The 20,874-nt window shown below is 38.5% G+C and overlaps 1 protein-coding gene across 2 annotated transcripts in view; it reads right to left on the reverse strand.

Annotated features, from left to right (window-relative positions):
* Nucleotides 1–890: 890 nt before the first annotated feature.
* LOC127789989 (heat shock 70 kDa protein 15-like) overlaps nt 891–20,874 on the reverse strand; it is a 40,633-nt gene continuing 20,649 nt past the window's right edge. For both annotated transcript variants that reach the window (XM_052319175.1, XM_052319177.1), the window contains exons 3-10: nt 13,745–13,969; nt 13,544–13,642; nt 13,237–13,449; nt 2,364–2,558; nt 2,138–2,287; nt 1,913–2,062; nt 1,667–1,800; nt 891–1,540 (exon numbers count right to left, since the gene is read on the reverse strand). In XM_052319175.1, the coding sequence (XP_052175135.1) occupies nt 1,306–1,540; nt 1,667–1,800; nt 1,913–2,062; nt 2,138–2,287; nt 2,364–2,558; nt 13,237–13,449; nt 13,544–13,642; nt 13,745–13,969 (1,401 nt within the window). In that variant the 3' untranslated portion in view covers nt 891–1,305. The remainder of the gene's footprint in view (nt 1,541–1,666; nt 1,801–1,912; nt 2,063–2,137; nt 2,288–2,363; nt 2,559–13,236; nt 13,450–13,543; nt 13,643–13,744; nt 13,970–20,874) is intronic.

Below are 20,874 nucleotides of genomic sequence, written 5' to 3' on the forward strand. Positions count from 1 at the left end.
ACAAATACGATACGAAATAAAAATAAAAAAATAATATTTTTGAAAAACATATAATTAAAAAAATATAAAAAAATTATAAATTTTAATTTTAATATAAAAATAATAATTAAACAATCAAATATAAATATAAATTCAATCATCCATCTAAGTAAATATCAATTTTTTTATCTCTAACACGATCACTAAGACAATAGAGATGGAATTACTTTTGTTTCTAACAATCATAGAACAAAGGCATATTTCAAAATCGAAAACACATTTTCTTCAATATTGAGAAATTGCTCCAAAACATTTCTAAAATTACAAAATGACCTGAAAACATTTGAATAAAAGTATACATTGTTCCCATAATTATAGTTACAATCTCTTTTGCCCCCTCTTTTCTTCCTTCATCTCTAGTTGGGAAAGAATCAAGTGATAAAAAATTGAAACACAATTACACACTTGCAAGATAAAATTTTTGTGATTCAATAAAAAAAATGTCTACACCTACAACTACATTAGGTATTTTTCACTATTTAAGAAAGTTGTCATTATAAGAATTATACTCACATATTTATATACAAAACCTAAGACAATAGAATTCTTAATTTGAATAAGTCCATTTAAGATTTAAAGTTATTTAGTGTTTAAAGTTTAGGGTCCCCAAGCTCCCACAAAAGGCGCTATCAGGCAATAGAACCCTCGTACCAACTCGGTAAAGATCGCATAAACCAAATCAGGCTCCAAATCTCCAACAATTTCCCATTTGGAGATTGATCTTTAAACAACAAAAAACTTTTGTAACTTTGCTTCTTCCTTCCTTGTAACCCAAATGCTCCTAGTACTGCGCTTCCTCATCACTAACCATCGCTAAGAAGCAAAATAGATATTAATAAAGAAGAGTACAATTTCAGAAGATCAAATATTCATTGAAAAGGAGATATTCCATGTTCATAAATTGTTTTATTTTCCTTTCAGTTGACAAATCGTAGCCCCGAACAGGAAGTTAAATGCAATGCAGAATAGATCCCCACAAAATAGAAACGGAGGATGAACGCTTAACACACTTGGAAACCCTCGGACAGTAGAGATATTTCAAACAGAAGGAAAGGATAAGGCAAATTTTTCTTACACATCCATCTGGATTCTTAGATATTACCTCCACCGATTAAATTTCCCACAAACCAGCTAATCATAGGAAGTCCTTTCAGATATACACAATCTCAAGCAACCAAAGCCTTTTTTAACCACGGACCCCCAGAAGGCTATTCTGCACAAAAGTAGCATATCCGCAACTTTTTGCCTAAACAAACCCGTCGTAGTTTACACTGCACCAGGCGCAGCCTCGGACTTGTCAGTTTCCATAGGCTCTGCTGAAGCTGGTGGCACCTCACTGTTGGCAGCTCCAGGATTGTCCCTTGGGCTAGAATTGGCATTGGTGGTGTCTTGGTCAGCACCCCTGGAATGTGGTTCACTTCCTTGGGAAGGCATTTGTGACGGTGTTTCGGGTGTACCTGGCTTGGCTGGCTTAGCTTTTGTCATTATTGACCTGCAAAACCTGTAAGAAGAAATTCTCCGACTCAGTGTCATCACAGACGTGGGCAAGCAGACATAAGCACATTTAAGGTTCCCCATTTCACTAATCATCACTGTCATTCCAAGAACATCAAACAATGAGACTTACCTCTGAATGGATTCACCACCCTTCCTTCTAACATCAGCTGATAAGAGAACTGGAGTTGCACGCTTCAGCAGCGAGTCTTGCTGCTTCTTTTTCTCTCTCGACGGAGCTTTGGCTTTCACGCGTTCATTGTGAACCTACAAAGCCAAGCAAAACAACATTGGAAATAACTACAATCAATTTGTGACTGTATCACTGAGCCAAAAGAAAAAAAAAAAAAAAGTGACTACCAGAGAGAGATTCACATACCTTCTGCTTGTCTGCCAAGTCAATATGATCAAACCTAGGATCATTTGACATTGCTGCCTCCCCGTAACTGTTGATACAGTAAACACGTTGATCAATCACTGATCCCCTCCCAGCGTGCTTCTTGTAATGCTCTTCAATGGGGTCACCTTGCTGCAGAGTTTGAATTTCAAGTCATATAAAAGATCTAGCATTGAATCAACTAGCAGCAAGCGCAACAAATTCAACCTTCTTGAGCTCCTCAAGCTTGGCGACATACACGCCTTTGGTCTCATCCTCACCATCTTCATACAACCAATCTTCAACCTCCTGGAGTTTAGCAATAAATGCTTCCCTCTTCTCCAAATCAGTAACAAATTCATGATATTTGTCTTGAAGCTGGAGAACGCAAAAACTGTTTTGAGTTCAAGTCTAAGTTCATTGGTGAAACTAATTTATGAGAAGCTTTAAGTACTTTGTTCCTCATGTCATAGACATAGGCCTCAACAGCATTCTTCTTGTCTTTGGTTTCCTCCATAACTCGATCCTGCAAAGCCATTTCAAACTCCTTCTCTGCAGCTTTTTTTACATCTGCAGGAGCCATACCTCCATAAACAATCTCAGACACAGGAACATTTGTTTTCTTAACCTTTTTCTTTGGAGCCTCAACCTATCCAAGAAAATTAATTTTAAATAAAATGCCAAGAATATTGTGAACTATGTGAAGCAGTGGGAAAATGCAAAGAAATTCCTGCTGGTAAATGGTGGTCCAATAGATGAAAAGCTAAAGCTAGCTACACAAAATCTTCACTACGTTAACATATTGCCTTCAATTGTAAGTGGAAAATATTTCTTTCTAGCTTATTGATTTATTTTAGTTACAATTGGAAACTCCCAATTTCAGGTGTCGCTTAAGATTTTGTATCCTTACCCCTACTTGCTGCCTGCAATATTGGAAGAACGATATTGTTATACGAAATCTGATAACAGGAAAACTAATCATGAATTTTGCATCTCTTCCTTCGCCCTATAGCCTGGTATGAATATTGAATAGTGGTGTTTGTAAATTAGGAATTTGTTGCTAGTAAACAGGGATTAAATTAGCTGTTAAATTCTATTTTTAACTGCATTATAAGGTACTCATGTTGACCATATGGATTAAATTAAGTTAGATCAGTGTAAACAGGGAATGCAGCAAAAACAGGGAAATTAGTACCGGTTCGGTTCGAACCGAACCGGCCCGAACCGGACCAAACCGACCCGGACCGAGCCAAATGGATAAATCTGAACCCGCGGAAACCGAACCGAACCAAACCGCAAACTGCGGTTTGGTTTGGTTCGGTTTTCCGCACCAAATCAAACCGATCGGTTTGATTTGGTGCAAAACCGACTTTGCGGTTTGGTGTTTTAAACCGGTTTAAAACCGGCCAAACCGAACCATGAACACCCCTAAATTGTTTATTTTCTCTTTAGTTATTACATGGTATCAAAGCCAACGATTTACATCAATGGCAATAAATCCTGAGCATTCTTTGAGTGAAACATCTCAAAACCTAGTCTCAAATCCTGTTATCTCAATTACAAATTGATTTCTCCTCAATTCCGAAAGCTCTCAATTTCAATCCTAACAAATTGGAGACTGAAAAGTACCTACTCTTGAAAGCTCAGATTCTGGCTACAATTCAAGCTTTTGACCTAGTTTCCTTCATCTTGAAATCAGACAAATCTCCTGCAAAATATGTCCCCAGATCCAGATCCTAGCAATCCTGATAGACAGAAGGCAAATGAGGATTCTCTCTTATGGCTCAAGTCTGATCAGTTATTGCTCAGGTGGTTATTTTCAACGATAAGCAAAGAAGTGTTAGCACAGGTTGTTCATTGTGAGTCATCTTCAGAATTCTTGTATGTTCTTGAAAATCTCTACCCAAACTGTAGCTAAGTCCTTCCAACTAAAACAGCAGCATAGATCAACTAAGAAAGGATCTATGACAGAAAAAGATTGTCACAGGACTGTAAATAAGGAGATTACTAAGGCAGAAGGATAGGGGGTATGATTGTAATAAGGGGGAAGGTAGTTATAGCATATGGATTAAAATTCAAACGTAATATTCAAATGTTGGCACCAAGGCTTGGTATATAAACCAACCTTCGTGGCCCCCTTAGAGGCATTCATTGGAAATTCAATTGATTCTATTCCCTCTCAAGTCTCTTGATCTCTCTTTCCCTCCCAATTTCTCTCTCTCTTTTTATTCTTTCTTCTATCTCGATTCATCACTTCCCGTGCAATTCTCATTGAATTGTGAGAGAATTTCTCCTTGTTAGAATGTGATTCTAACAATTTGATATTAGAGCAAAGTTCTGGGTGATCAGAGTGGGTGATGGTGGACAGAACTAGGATGAAGCAGATGGAATCGTAGCTCCAACAGGTGACGACAACGGTGGTGGAAATGCAAAACCGTAAGGAGGTGTTGAAGAATTCTGTGGAGAGTAGGATCGAAGGAGCTGTGAATGTGTGGCGCGAGGAAAGCAGATCACAGACCGCGAAGCTGGAGGATCAGATGCAACAATTTGTATTGATGCTTTTGCGCCAAACTCAAGTAAGAATTTCACCTGAATTTACTCCGAGGGAGAGGTCTAAGCCAATCTTAAAGGGCCAGGGAGGAAACTTCATATCTGAGGCATCTACAGAGTTGGAGGTGGAACATCATGTGATGGAGGAGAATGTAGGAGTAAGGAGGTAAGGCAATGGAATCGGATTGCATCAGATCGATCTGCCTATGCCTAAGATGGAGATTCCCTTATTTGATGACCATAATCCAAGGTGGTGGGTGAGGTGATGCGAGAGGATGTTCAGCTTGTACAACGTGGTTGAGCACCAGAAGGTGACACTTACAGTGGCTTATCTGAATGACGCGGGAGACGCGTGGTACCAAGGCTGGAGTGGAGTGAAGGAGGAGTGGTCTTGCAAGGAATTCGAGGATGGCTTGTGTGAGCGGTTTGGTGAAAAGGGAATGCTAGACGTGGCAGAGGAGTTCAATAAGTTGAGGCAGGGAAAATTGGTGCAAGCCTATCAACAGAGGTTTCAAAAGTTGAAGGCTCTCATGTTGCTCCCAAATCCCACCCTTACGAAGGAATACTTCGTGTCAAGCTTCATTAGCGGCTTGAACGAAGAAATTCACCCCACTGTCAAAATGTTCCAACCGAAGACGATACAGCAAGCTTCTAAATGTGCCAAATTATAGGAGCTAACTGTAAAGGGGTTGGTTAAGAAGCTGAAGGGAGTGAATAAAGGGTGGCAGGTGATGCCCTTACAACAAGGAAGTAGAGGGTTGGGTAAAAATGGAGGAACCATGGGACAAGGCAGCAAGCGGTTGGCGGCCCTCCCAGCACCCCTTCAGCCATTCTTGGGGAATTTGGTGAAGCAGAGGAGATTGGCAGGTCTCTGCTTCAGATGCAGAGATAAATACACTCCTAGCCATCAGTGCAAACGACAGCTATTGTTGTTGGATGGAATCGAAGAAGATGTTGGGGAAGAAGAGGAGGAATGCAGTCAAGGGGAAGACGGTGGAGATTTCCCTACATGCCTTAAGGGGAGTGGCCACTAATAAGATTATCAAGGTGGAAGGGAAAGCAAGAGAGAGTAGTTTAATGATCCTCATTGACAGCGGAGGCACTCACAGCTTCCTGGATGAAGGAATAGCTAAGAAGTTGAAATGCAGCCTCACAGGGACTCAGCCTCACAAGTTGGCGTGTGTAGGGTTTTGTTGATAGATGCAGGGGGAAGATTTTGAGGCTGATCTACGTTTATTGAAGTTGGGGGGATGTGATATGGTTCTAGGGGTTGATTGGATGAGAGAAGTCAGCCCCATCCACTTTGACTTTAATAAGATGGAAGTGACATTCGAGAAGGGAGGAAGGAGGATGAACCTAACTGACAATATGGATGCAAGAACGTGTAAGACAATCTCAAGCAAGAGGCTACACAAATTATTCAAGAACAAATGGACACAAGTGGCCCAGCTTTTCTCCATACATGTGGTTGAATTGGAGGAGAACACATAAAGGTGAGGGGAAGCTCGTGCTGAATTTAATGGACTCCGCACAAACTGTAACATCCTGGTATTTTGAGAAAATAATAATCTGTAATTTTGAGTATTGAAAATAATTTATTGAGGATTTATGATTATAAGGAATTCAATTGAGGGATTCTTGGTAGCTCGTCGAGGTGCTTTAGGACCAGGGAATTTATACTGGAAAATAATGACATGGCATGTCAATTTGTGATTTTGTGATATGGAATGTCGAGTAGTGGATTGGGCAATTAAGCTAGTTAATTATTCTACTTGAGGGTATTTACAGAATTGTAAGTATGTGGTATTTCAATTATGAATTTATTACATTTATGGAATTATTGATTTGGATGTAAGGGGGATTCCAGAGACTTCGGGGGTTTAGGTGTAATTTTAGAAAATGGGCTGGAGGGTTTCTTTAAAATTAATGGGGGGTGTTATATAAATAAGGAGGGACCTAGATCAGGTGGTTGTGCACGCGCGGGAGGAAAAAGGCCAATTTATTCGGCCAAGGGCCAAAAAGATGTAGTTTCAGCCACTCTGCGGCTGCCATGTGGCTGCGCCTCAGCTACTCATTTGCCACCCTTTTTAAGCCGATTTCTCCTCCCCTTTGGTGGCAAAATCGGGCAGAATGTGAAGGAAAGGGCAAGCAACAGCAGCGAAGGAAAGGGAGAAATTGGGGAGAAATCCAAGAAAATCAAGGGAAAATTCGGTGAAATTGGAGGTTACAAGTATTGGGTAAGTAGGGAGTAGAAGTATTAAATGTTGTACAATTAAATTATAAATTTTACATGGTTGGATTTCATTATTTTGAGCCGTAATCTCATTATCTGCCTACAAAAAATATTACTTTGTCGCGGGAGTGCAGGAAAGCTTGGAACCGGTTATTTACAGGCAAGTTCTAGACCCTCTTAGCATGCTCTTTAATTTGTATTCAAAACCCCGTTGTTTTGGGTAATCTATTCCTTCCCTTACCTTTATTCGATTCCGAATATTAAATTTGTGAACATGCATGGAACCCACTATATAAATTGTGAGTTGTTGGTGATTTGTTGACGATGGTTTTAAGTTAAATAAAAGACTCTTTGCAATATTTAATTCTAATCGTCACGGGACTTTGTATCACCCTGTTTCCTTGGGAATGATGCCGACCCAAGATTGGGGCCTAGGTTTTTAGAGAGTCGGGGAGATCTGGTGTGGTTGGGGTATTACCGGTGTGTCTGCATGGTCGTCTCATATGGTAGTGGTGGTCAACTAACCAACCTCCTTGTAATCTTTGATATTACCAAATAATCTAGACCAATCCATAGCGTGAATAGTGACGGGCGTCGCCCTTAATCCTGGAGATGAAGTGGCACAAATACATACGCCATATAAGGGTTCATAACCTAAACTCGGAATTACGTGGAATATTAACATGTCGACCTATAAGTATTGGGTTGGTGCCTAATGCCATAAGTGTGGCGATATCATACAAATATGAGTTTAATGTTGTATAGCATCAACTAAGTGTGTCAAATGGTATGGGTGGTGGCATAATGTGTGTGAGATCATGTGTTCATGCATGAGACAATATTTATGTGCTTACATGTGCATTGAGCAAGTTGTTTTTACATGACGGTATTTGTTCCCTCGACCTCTGAGCGAGAGCTTTGCCATCGTTGTGCTGATAAAGTCTAGGCAGAGCAAGCGTGTGCTGCCACGCCAATGAGGGCGACATACGGTTAATAAGGGTTATGGGTATTGATTAGTGTATGTGATATTGTTAACATATTGACATGCATGATCTTGAGGGCCATTCACATTCCATGAGCACAGGCGTGTGTCATACATGAAGTAAGCCATAACATGGGGTATACAACATGATAAACAATGTGAACAGGAAATGTGTTTAGTCAAATCATCATGATGCGATTGTATATCTATTACGTGTAGATGATATATTGACACTGGTGTTAGCGCACCTATTATTTTGTGCGGCGGTGTGATTGCAAGACGGGGATATCCACTTTTTATATACTCGATGGATAACCGAAGGAGTTACGCCTCGTTAGACTCACCTAGGTGGAAGCCAGGATGAGGAATACTCAGTGGATAACTGAGGGAGCTACGGCTTGTTAGACTCACCTGGGTGAAGCCAGGATGAGGGTGGATGATGGTCCACAACACTATTGTGGTATACATATATATGAATTTGGCATGTGGGGTACACAATAATGCATGTTGTGTGAGTAAATGATTATGTCATGGCATCCTTATATAGATACATTTGGCATGTGGAGTGTACATTAACGCATGTGATGTGAACATCTGCGCATTTGTGAAGGCCTATATCATAGCATGGGGCCAAATGTGGCAAAGCATAGCATTATGTACGATGTGTTTTGAGACACGGCATGGGGGCTTAATGTGGTATTAGTAGGGCACGGTTGTACGTAATGTACATGGATGCATGTTAGTGTAGAGTGTAACATGAACTTAGGGTGCTATAAGCCGTAGCATGGTCATTTCTCATGTAATGGGTTATGTAACTTTGTCTTGCCTCGATTTCTTACTATGCACTTTATTTTAATATACTTGTTGAGCCTTGTGGCTAACCTTGTTTTTAACATCATTCTAGGTGTGAGAGCTGATGTTGACGATGGGCTTGTGATGTATCAGTCTTAGGCAGCTACGTGTATAAGGGAATGCCGATTGAAAAGATCCCTGGGAGTGAGTTGTAAGCAAGGAGTCAGATGTCGTGACTGGTTAGATTTGATTGTCTGAAGCTCTATTGTGTATGAGATGGCTCTTGAATTGTGTATTTGTAACAATTTTGCTACCGATATTGCAAATAAAAGTTGAGGGAAATTTTGGAGCGTTACACAAACTCCTTGAGAGGTAACTTAATTGGACTCTCTTGATTTACTCTTAGATGAATTTGGGGACATGTTTGAGAAACCTAAGTCTCTACCACCCCCAAGATCGATTAACCATACCATCAACCTGAAACCTAATGATGAGCCAATTAACATCCGCTCTTATAGATACCCCCCAAAATAGAAAGCTAAGTTGAACGCATGATTAAAGACATGCTACACACTTCTATCATTCAACCAAGTACAAGCCCCTATGCCTCTCCCTTGCTCTTAGTTAAAAAGAAAGATGGAAATCGGTGGTTCTGTATTGATTACCACCAACTCAATTCCCTAACCATAAAGAACAAATTCCCCATACCAATTATTGAAGACTTGTTGGATGAATTGCATGGAGCCAAAAAAATTTCTAAGCTTTACCTCCGATCAGGATATCATCAGATACAAATGCACCCTAATGATATCTACAAAAACCGCATTTAGAACCCATCAAGGGCATTATGAATTCTTGGTAATGCCCTTCGAATTGACTAATGCTCCAGCAACTTTTCAAGCCCTTATGAACCAAATATTTGAGGGCTATTAGCACCAAAAAGCCAAAACTTTTTGACTTGTGGCGATTTTATCTAATCCTTCTAATTTTGGCAATTAAGGCTGAATTTGTAAAGTTAGTAGCAATTTTACCCAAATTGAAACAACAGATTGCCCAGCTATCAACCCTTAACCACGTGGTACAATTTTGTTAAATACAATTTTGTATAACAGCTTAACAATTTTGTTAGCCAAATTGAAATAACAGCTTTGTACAATTTTTTTTTTTATAATAAAATGTTAAACACATTTTTTTGAGTGAGTTTAATTTTTTTGTTGCAGGAAGATCAGCTAAACAAATCACCCTCACTTTCTTTTTAAATAGCTCCAAACAAACAGTCCTTTCCATCTCAGACCAATTTTTTAGATAGCTCCACAGCAAATCACCCTCACTCATGTTATTTTTTAACAATTCCTAAAATTTGATGAAAGTTTAAATACATTCGGTGCAATGGCAGTAGGAAGGAAGAGGCTTTAGAGATTTGGGCACAGTTAAATACTTTCAACTGTCTCCACTACCATTGACTACGATGGTGGTCCAAGTCGGACGAAAAAAAAAAATTTGTCCTATTTGGAAAGTCCAAACATAAATTTATGCAAAAAAAAAAAATCAACTGATAATAAAGTCATTTTATAAGCAATAATGAATAATTATTTCATGAAGGCAACTAAAGTAATACACACATATACATTCACCAGAATTTTTTAAAATACAAGATAGAATATTATACTCTCTTAAAAAGGTGCAAAAAATAAAAAAAACATAAACTCCCTTGCTATATTACACATAAATGTTAAAACAATCCCTTTCTTTTTAGAATCACACAGCAAATATATTACATTTGAATGGTACATTTTTTTTTTATAATAAAATGTTGAAACTATTATACAAAGCTATATTTAACAAAATTGTACGGCCAGGTAGCCCATTATTTCAATTTGGCTAGAATTGCTACTAATTTTACAAATTCAGCCTTAATTGTCAAAATTAGAAGGATTGGATAAAATCGCCACAACTTGAAATTTTTTGGCTTTTTGGTGCTAATAGGCCAATATTTGAGCCTTACTTATGCCAATTTATTTTGGTATTCTTTGATGATATTCTTATGTACAGCCTTACCTTTTACAAACACCTAGAGCACTTAAGAACCACTCTACAAGTCCTCAGATTTAATACGTTGTACATTAAGAAGTCCAAATGTGCATTTGCACAAACCCAAGTGGAGTATCTTGGCCATATCATTTCAGGGGCAGGAGTAAGCATAGACCCCCAAAAGGTAGTAGCCATGACTACTTGGCCAAGATCTGCCAATGTGAAATCCCTAAGAGGGTTCTTGGGCCTTACCGAGTACTACCGAAGGTTTGTCAAAGACTATGGCATCATTAGTAAGCCCTTGACAAAATTGTTGAAGGAGGAGGGATTTCATTGGAGTGAGGACAAAGAAGAAGCTTTTGCAAAATTGAAAACTGCCATGAGTGAGGTACCTACATTGAGCCTCCCAGATTTCAATTAGCCCTTTGTACTAGAGATAGATGCAAGTGATTGTGGGGTGGGGCCAGTTTTGATGCAAGGGGGCAAGCCTTTAGCTTTTATCAGCCAGACATTGGCTCCTAATCATTTGGGTCTCGGTGTCTATGATAAGGAGCTATTGGCTATTTTAATAGTAGTTGAAAAGTGGAGACATTAACTTGAAGGAGGGAGGTTCATTATAAGGACGGATCATAAGAGTCTAATGTTCCTATTACAGCAGAAACTTCATACCCATCTTCAAAGAAAAGACATGTCAAAACTAATGGGGCTCGACTATGTTATTCAATACAAGAGAGGCCATGAGAACAAGGCAGTCGATGCTCACTCTCAATGTTTGGAAGAAAGGGCCTCAGCTACTATTACCTCCCTTACTCTTGATTGGTTTTAGGAAGTAACGTCCAGCTACACAATGGGAGACTGGATCAAGGAGCTGATGGAGCAACTTGCTCTTGATCTGGATAGCAAACCAGGCTATACATTGAAGAATGGATTGTTAAGGTACAAGGAAAGGATGGTGATTGGTGAGGATGAGACCCCTAGGCAGAGGGTACTAATAGCTTTACATGACTCTCCTAGAGAAGAGAATCTGCAAGAGGTTTAGAAAGTACTTTAGTATCTCAAATCTGCACCTAGGATAGGACTGTTATTTCAAAAAGGTGGTGAGCTAATCCTAGAAGTTTATACAGATGTAGACTATGCAATATCACCTATCGATAGAAGGTGTACTATAAGTTATTGCATGTTCATAGAAAGTAATCTTGTGTCATGGAGGAGCAAGAAGTAGTCTGTGGTTGCGAGTGCTAAAGCCAAATTCAAGACTATGGCTGATGGGATTTTTGAGTTGTGGCTAAAAATAATCCTAGATGACTTGAGGATGAAAATAACTAGGCCTATAACGCTATATTGTGATAACAAGTCGATTATCAACATTGCACACAATCCTTTCCTAAATATGTTGGAGATTTCCTTTCCTGTTTAGGAAATAGGAGATTTCCTGTTTTTCTTTGTTCCTTTTTGTCTTTCTTTCCCTTCTATATATTTTCTTTCTTTCCTTTTTGTATATCTTATCTAGTATATATTGTAAAGCATATACTCAGTTTTCTGCAGTAATATCTCCCAAAATATTTGTTTCAATGCACTCCATCAGATTCTTTTCAAGATAGGAGGGAGGTTAGAGGCAAATTTAGATTTGATAATTGGAGTGGTACCACAAATTTCTCTGGAAGTTGTTTCCCGATCTATATAGCATTATAAGTGATAAGGGAGCTATTGTTTGAGAGAGCTTCTGTATATCTGGAAAAAGGATGGGATCGAAGCCTTGGTTTGAACTTAACTTCCTTAATTGAATCAATCAATGGTATTTTTATTTTTATTTTTTTGTAGAATTTAGTGACCATCCCTTGATTGTGTAAAGGAGATGAACATTCATTTTTTGAGGCCTATCAAGTAGAGGCTTTTTCCATCCAATTGTTCTACAGGACTCTGTGAGCAAGATAACTCTAGCTGCCCATAAATAGCTATCTAGAGAAAGGAAGCTTGCTTTGTCTAGACTGCATCCCTCAAGACCATTCTTACAGTGGATAAGTAGAGGAGACAAGTCATTGTGGACCAATGATTCTTGTCTAGCCTCCTAATCATCTTCATCCTCATTGCCTGGCAGCCTGGGATATGCAGAGCCTCAGCTTCTCTTTATAAAAAGATTCAGCTGGTGATGCCAAGTTCAATTGGTATGCCTGGAGACATATGGGTGCAAACATCCTAGCATTCAGTTGATTATTTCTTTATCTGTGATATGGTCCTTGTGAAGAGAGTATAACAGTGGTGCTTCTAGAGGCAAAGAGCAGTCATCAACAATTTTGAGGAGAACCATCTTTAATGAATATTTACCCAGTTTCTTGTGATTTTTATGTGCAAATAGATATATATATATTTTTTGCTTCGAGTTTGTTCGTTTTCATTTTTCATGTATAGGGTTCACACTTCTAAGGCAGTTCTCTCATAATCCATGGTTAGTGGCATTAAAAACAGAACCACAACCAAAGTTATTTTTTCCTTTCTCAGCCAAACTATTCATTAGTTAATGCCAAGCATTTCTCATTGTAATAAAATGTTTGAATTATAATTACATTTGGCACTGAAGAATCATGCATATCACGCACATGTTCATGAAAACTCAGTGAAAGGTGAATGACACTATAAACCAATAAAGACAATGAACTATTTAAACAACTGAAACTTAAGAAATGGCAAGAGTGATATCTGTGTCTGACTGCATGTAATAGATGTGTTCTTAGTACTGACCTTTGCATCTGTTTCCATTTCAACAGGCTTGTCAACAGTCTCTGGGGCACCATTCTCGGCCCCAGTAGCATCAGCTTTAGTATCATGCATATTTACATCATTTTCAGCTGCCAGAGGTGGCGCAGCACTTGGAGGTTTATCTGTGTCCATCTCAGTAGCTTCTTTTCCTTGTTCTTTACCAACTGGAACTTCAAATTCCTCTTCTTCCAAAAGCTGATTTTTGAAATAGCAAAGAAAATTAAGAACAATTTAGTTTAATAACGCTCCATGATCCACAATAACAAATGGAAATGTTTCTAGGACTCACTGTGGCTGATTCAACTGATACAATTCCATGCAAATTTAAACAAGCTTTCACCTTCAGTTTTGCCCGTTCACCCTTTTTGGATTGGAAAGGGCCAACCACCTATCCATTAAAATCAACATTTATGTGAAGAATAAAGTCTGAAGGAACCAGTTTGAAGTGTTAGCCCTGCATAAAATACAGTTTATTTCATGGATCAATTACCGTGTACGTGCTGATCTTCGCTGCTGCCTGCAGTTCAGGGACATCAGCATATTGAACATCAATTGTGAAGGTTTCTGATCCATAAATTGTCAAAGCCTTGATGCTTGGCAGCGGGTTCCCCTTTCCAAAGACAATGGTACTTCGTTGATTAATTGCTCCATTCTGAGCATCTGGACTGGCACCTTTCCACGACAAAGCAATGGGGAATGGAAAACACTCATTGACCTTAGAACAAAAGGAAAAATGGTTGGTTGTCAAACAATGGCATTCCACAACAGTACAATTTAACCAAAAAAAAGAACCAATTTAATGGAAAGCCAATTCTAAGTGGCTCTCAGGTCCACTTAAAGAGACAGAGTGAGAAGAGAAGTCAAATGTAAAAAGAGAACAAGGAAGAAATTGTACACGAAACTACAAGAAATAAGCTCTTAAATCTAGATGTGCTAGTATGAATGAGTTCCTTTGTAGGTTTCCAAAATGTAATGGTTTTTGAGATAATCAAGGAGAATGTTATGATTAGGAGCTCTTTTGATAACTCAGATAATACTTTATTTGCCAATTCTCTCAACACTCCTTACTTGAAATCAAAACCAAACAACAGAAATAAGACTGAAATTTAAAGAATAGAATTTAAAGGAATGAAAATAGAAATAAAACGATCAAACTACAAGAAGAGACAAGTGACATATCCTGGTTCGGATTGCAGTGATTGCAATCCTACATCCAGCCTTCAAACACCCACCAAGAGCAGCCTTCTTTATTACCAAGAATGATCAATACAACAGCTTGAGTAATTTCTCCTATTCCTGAGTACATCCAACACTTATTCTCCAAGATTACAAAGCTATCTCACTAGCCTTTCTCTCGGAATGAATATCCACTTGATACAATAGAATGAGAAAATTCCTCTCTCGGCTACCCCTTTCCCTCTATTTATAGAATAGGGCGGACATCCCAATGAAGACTTTAGATAATTACAGTTTAACCCCATAACTTTTACTAATTTCACATGGGATATAATTTCCTATCTAAATCTTCAATAGTCACTTATGAGCACTGCCTTCACTAATTTACTATGGCTAACTTTATCCTATACTCGAGACAACAACATAACAATTCTCCACCATTGTCTTGAGTATAGATCCATTCTTCATCCATTAAAGCCTTGGCCTTCCAACAGATGATCTGAACCTGCTCTCATCTGGACTGCTACTTAAACCTGATCACTCAAACACAACAAACATTAAGAATATTTAAAACAATGCTGTAAATGTTATCAATAGAACAAACTTGGATAACATTTCAGCTGCATTATCCATACCTGCAACCTTTTATTAAGGATTAATTCCTCCTTCTCAAGGATTTCCTTAATGAATAAATTCCTAACATCAATATGATTGATTGTTTCCATGGTGGGACTGAATCTTAGCCAAGAGATTGTACACATCTCAATTCAACCTTAACATTCTTTCTAGGAGTTTTGCTGCATAATCAGCAACCAATAGACTCTAAATGCAAGGTTCTTGTTCTAGACTTGCTCCACCATAAGCCAAATCCATATCTATTGTTAATTTTACATACCCAAGAGTCCAATTTCACAGCATCCCAGTGAACCTTACCCAGATTGACCATACATTTGCTGGCCACTTAACAGTCACAGCAACAAGTTCACTCCCTTCTATTCCCGAGTACAACACACCCTCGTTCTCAATAGAATTAAGAACTCATAACATGTCAATTCCGGCCTTTAGGCTTTACCACTGCATTTGAGTAAGAACCTTACTCATTTCTCTTATGCTTGCTTCCTTGTTAGAGGACTGCTCTTCTCTCTTATCTACTTATCTACTTTACCAGCTTACAAAGGCATGTCTTTTGAATAACCTAGGCTGCCTTATGCTGTCTATTTCACATTACTTCTATGCCTAATATTTTCCCAGCCTCTCCTAGATCCTACACTTCAACTGCTGACCGAGATCTCAGCTTTTAACTTGAGGATCTCTATAGATGATTATCAAAGATGATACATGTTGGATGAGAATTCAGCAAAAGAAGAAGAAGAAGTCTACATTGAAAAGGACTGGAGAAGCTTTACAAGACTCGGTAGTTGACACGGGTGCATCAAATCATATGACAAATTCAGCAAGGTCTATGACTGATTATACCCTATGTGACTCATCCCTCAACATATATATGGCCAATGGAACCACTTCACCTATTTTGGGTATGGGAACAGTATGTATGTCAAAACTGAAGCTCAATTCTATGCTACATGTTCCTAGTTTGAAACATAATTTGCTATTAATTAGCCGGATCACTAAGGATGTGAATTACAATGTAATTTTAAATCCTTCCTATTGTGTTTTTCAGGATCAAGCCTTGGGGAGGATGATTGGCAATGCTAAAATGATGGACCATCGTTATTGTCTTGCAATAGATCTCCCTAATTCCTCTTCAAATAAAGTTGTCCTAAGTGTAAGCACCAATGCCAAAGTCTCGTTATGGCATAAATGCTTAAGACACCCTAGCCTACCTTACCTTAAATTCTTGTATCTTGATTTTTTCAGCAATAAAGAACAGGTTCTTACATGTGAACAATGCACTCTTGCTAAACAACCTAGATCACATCATCCTATTCAATTGTATAAACCCTCTAAACTCTTCCATTTAATTGATAATGATATTTGGGGACCCTCTAAACACCCTAATATCACTGGTGCGAAATGGTTTATTACATTTATAAATAATCATTCTAGGGCTTGTTTGGTGTATTTAATGAAGGAAAAATCAAAAGCTTGTAACATATTCAAAAGATTTCATAAGCTAATTGAGAATATGTTTCAAACTTCTATAAAAATCCTTCGAACCGATAATGGCCAAGAGTATTTTTCAAATGATTTCACAAACTACTTGGCTGAGCATGATATCTTTTACCAAAGATCTTGTCCATATACACCCCAACAAAATGGTGTGACTGAAAGGAAAAATCGTCATCTCCTAGAAGTGGCTAGAGCTATGATGTTTACCACAAATGTTCCTCATTCCTATTGGGGAGAAGATGTCCTCACTACCACCTATTTAATCAATTGTCTCTCTTCAAAAATCCTACAATTCCAAACACCCCTTAGCATCCTCAGCACTATGTATCCTAACATTTCTTCCTTTCTTTCTATTGCTCCAAAGGTCTTTGGATGCATTGTGTATCAAATTGGACCTTAAGGCTCAAGAATGCATCTTTGTGGGGTATTCTCCCTCTCAAAAAGGGATACAAGTGCTATTGTCCTTCTAATCATAGATTTTTTGTTTCCACTGATGTAGCATTCTATGAGGATCATCCATTTTATTCCACTACCACACCTCAAACAGTCCCTAATGATCCTTCTCCTCCCTTGCTTTCTATTGATCCTTTTCTACTAGTGTGTTCTCAAGAGGGGGAGAATGCTCAGTGTCTCATGATCACACTGATAGAACCGGCCTGTAACCCTACTGAGCTTGAAATTTCCCATACCTTAGCCTCAGATTCTGATCCAACCCCACATCAGCCCCCACCTACAGCAAACAATAACCCTAACCCTTTATTCTTCTACTCAAGAAGACCTAAAGGCTGGTTGGAACCAAAGCAAGACCAACCATCATTTTCTAAGGCTGGTCCTACAGAGGAAAACACTGACAATGACAAGGGGACAGCCACACTCGATGCCGACAGCAATGCTAGAGAAGAAGATGGTTTGGATTGGGCTGTTCCTATAGCATTGAGGAAAGGGGTAAGATCATGTGTTAAATACCCAATGTCTAATCATCTAACATATGCAAAATTGGCTCCATAGTTCAGGAGTTTTGTGGCTAAGATTGACGACACTGGCATCCCCAAGAATATTCAAACTGCTATGAATGATCCTAAGTGGAGAATGGTCGTGATGGAAGAGATGGCTACCTTAGTGGGAAACAAGACTTGGGAGATGGTTCCACTGCCACCAAACAAGAAATTGATTGGTTGTAAGTGGGTATTTACAATAAAACACAAGGCTGATGGAAGTATTGAACGATACAAGGCTAGGTTGGTTGCACAAGGCTTTACTCAAACCTACGGCATTGACTATAAAGAGACATTTGCACCGGTTGCTAAGCTAAACTCTATTCGGGTATTATTATCTATTGTTGTAAATTTTGATTGGCCCCTCTTCCAATTTGACATTAAAAATGCTTTCCTTAATGGTGATTTGGATAAGGAGATCTATATGAGGGTTCCTCCCAGTTTTGAGTAAGAAGTTGATAGTGAAAGTATGTGCAAGCTTAAGAAGTCCCTACTATGGAATCGAACAGTCACCGAGGGCTTGGTACCATAAATTTAGCATGACACTTAACCGGCTATGATACAAACAAAGTCAATCCGATCATACCTTGTTCATTAAGCACAATGAAAATGGAAAAGGGGCTATTTGATTGTTCATGTTGATGATATTATTATGACAGGGGATGATTTGCAAGAAATTGATAATCTAAATAAGCAATTGAAGGCTGAGTTTGAAGTAAAAGACCTAGGAACCATGAGGTATTTCTTAGGCATAGAGGTAGCCCGAAGCAAAGAAGGCCTATTCATCTCACAACGGAAGTATACCTTGGATTTGCTAAAGGATACAAGAATGACAGCCTTCAAACCAGCTGGAACTCTCCTAGAGAAAGGCTGGAAATTTGAAGAGAATGGTGATGATGCCCCAGTGGACAAAGAGAGGTATCAAAGGCTAATTGGAAGATTAATATATTTGTCCCTAACTAGGCCAGATATAGTCTATTCAGTGAGTGCTATCAGCCAATATATGCATTCACCTACTGAAAAACATATGAAGGTTGTTCAACATGTTCTAAGATATTTAAAGGGAACACCTAGGAAGGGATTGGTGTTCAAGAAATCTGAAAACATGGGAATTGAAGGTTATGTGGATGCAGATTGGGTTGGATCTAGAGAGGATAGCCGATCCACTTCAGGGTATTATACCAAGGTATTTGGAAATGTGGTTACATGGAGAAGCAAGAAGCAATCAGTTGTGGCTCACAGCAGTGCCGAAGCTGAGTTCAGGGCTATTGCGCATGGGATATGTGAGGTGATTTGGCTGGAAAGACTAATGGAGGACTTGGGGATAATTCTATCTCAACAAACAAAGGTATTTAGTGATAGCAAATATGCTATTAGCATTGTTAAAAATCCAGTGCAACATGACCGAATGAAGCATGTAAAAATTGATAGAAACTTTATAAAAAGGGAGATTGAAGAAGGAGGGATAAATCTGTCTTATATACCTTCTAGTGATCAAGTGGCTGATGTCCTAACAAAAATGGTAGCAAAACCAGTTTTTGAGTTCCTAATTAGCAAGCTGGGAATGACTTCAATCTATTCTCCAGCTTGATGGAGAGTGTTGGACGAGAATTTAGCAAAAGAATAAGTCTACATTGAAAAGGAGTGGAGAAGCTTTACAAGACTCGGTAGTTATTAAAGATTATTCTAGGATGTTTTTAGTAGTAGATAATTATTGTAAATAATCTATAAATGTTATCTTTTGTATTTGTTTCTATCTCCTAATTTTTAGGAGATAGTGTTTTCTAGATTTTAGGAGTAGATGGCTCAAATCCTTTCCTACTTTTTAGGAAAAAGATTAGGCCATAACTTGTATATATTCTCTAAACTTCTCAGAATTAATTAAGCAAGCATTCTTGAATTTTTCAAATACTTGTTTCAATACATTTACATCTCATTAGGCATATCTTTGAAATAATCACAGCTACCAAATGCACTCATTTTAATCCCTTGGACTATCATAAGAGAATCACATTTCTTACACCAATGCCTTGGGGATTGACTTAATTCATAGGGAGGCCTTCTAAACAACCATACTTGCTTACCTTTCTCTCTAACTTCAAATCCCTTGGGCTACTCTATAACAATATTTCCTCTTAAACCTTCATGGAGAAAGGCTGTAAGTGACACCATTTAAACAAGAATTAAGTCTTAATGTGCTGTCCTAGCTTAATAGCCACTAGCCTAGTCTTTTACCTAGGTTTTTCTTATTTCCAGCACCTACCTTAATCTCAAATAGTCACTTCACAGCTCACCATCCCTTTATCCTAAGGGTTCATCCACTAAAGTCCAAAGCAACTCCACTTCTCATATCATGGTACCCTACCATTTGATGGAGTCTTTTGAGTGCATTTCCTCTTCATAAGAAAGAGGTTCCTTACCAGCCTCTTCTACAGCACTTAACAGTGCATAGGAATCCAAGTCCAAAATTCCAACCTCACTGGTGGTCTTATGTTCCTTCTTTTACCTATCGTAGACAACATTATACCTTCCATTCCCTTGCTCACTGTCTATACTAGATGATCCTTCTTCCCTTTCCCTTTTCTAATCTGGATTTTGATCAATGGAGCTGTCTACATCATTTTCCAGATTATCTACTTCTAAGTCATGGTTCATAGGGCTATTTAAGATATTTTCAAGAAATTCTACCTGCTGTTTACATTACACAGCCTTCTAGATTACCTTTCTTGACATTAGAATCGTCTAATTTTATGTCTTTCAAGGTGGAATTTTCATTGTAGGTAAGTTCCCTAGCTATTATAGACCTAGGCATACCTTATACCAAATTCCACAACTCATAACCATTCACACCAGAGACAACCTTCTAGCAAGCTCATGATTGCTTGGGATTTCTTAGGGAAACTTCATCTCTAATAGGCACTAACAACCTAGCTCTACCATGAGACAAGGTTTGGATAGGGCCCCATAGATCCTAATGTATGACCTCTAATGGGGCTATAGGCGAATTCAAGGCCTCTTTGGAGAATTTAATGTTAAGATTTGCAGTACCTATTATCAGTCTCGGTAAAGGATGTCAAATAGAATTAGAAATATGATTGTATTTTATGTTTTAATGAGTTAAAATGTAACGGACCTAAAAATTTGTTGAATCATTAATGCCATTAGGCTTGTGACAATCCCTGCCCCTTAAAATCTTCCTTGTCCCGAAGGAAGGTGAGTAATTGAGTAGCTTGTGGGAATTGATTCAACAACTAGGGTAGGTATCATAGTTCTGAAAGGCGTGAGGCGCACGAGGCGAGACGCACCTTTTAGAAAAAAA

The sequence above is a fragment of the Diospyros lotus genome, chromosome 14, assembly GCF_014633365.1.
Source record: "Diospyros lotus cultivar Yz01 chromosome 14, ASM1463336v1, whole genome shotgun sequence".
NCBI classification, from domain to species: Eukaryota; Viridiplantae; Streptophyta; class Magnoliopsida; order Ericales; family Ebenaceae; genus Diospyros; species Diospyros lotus.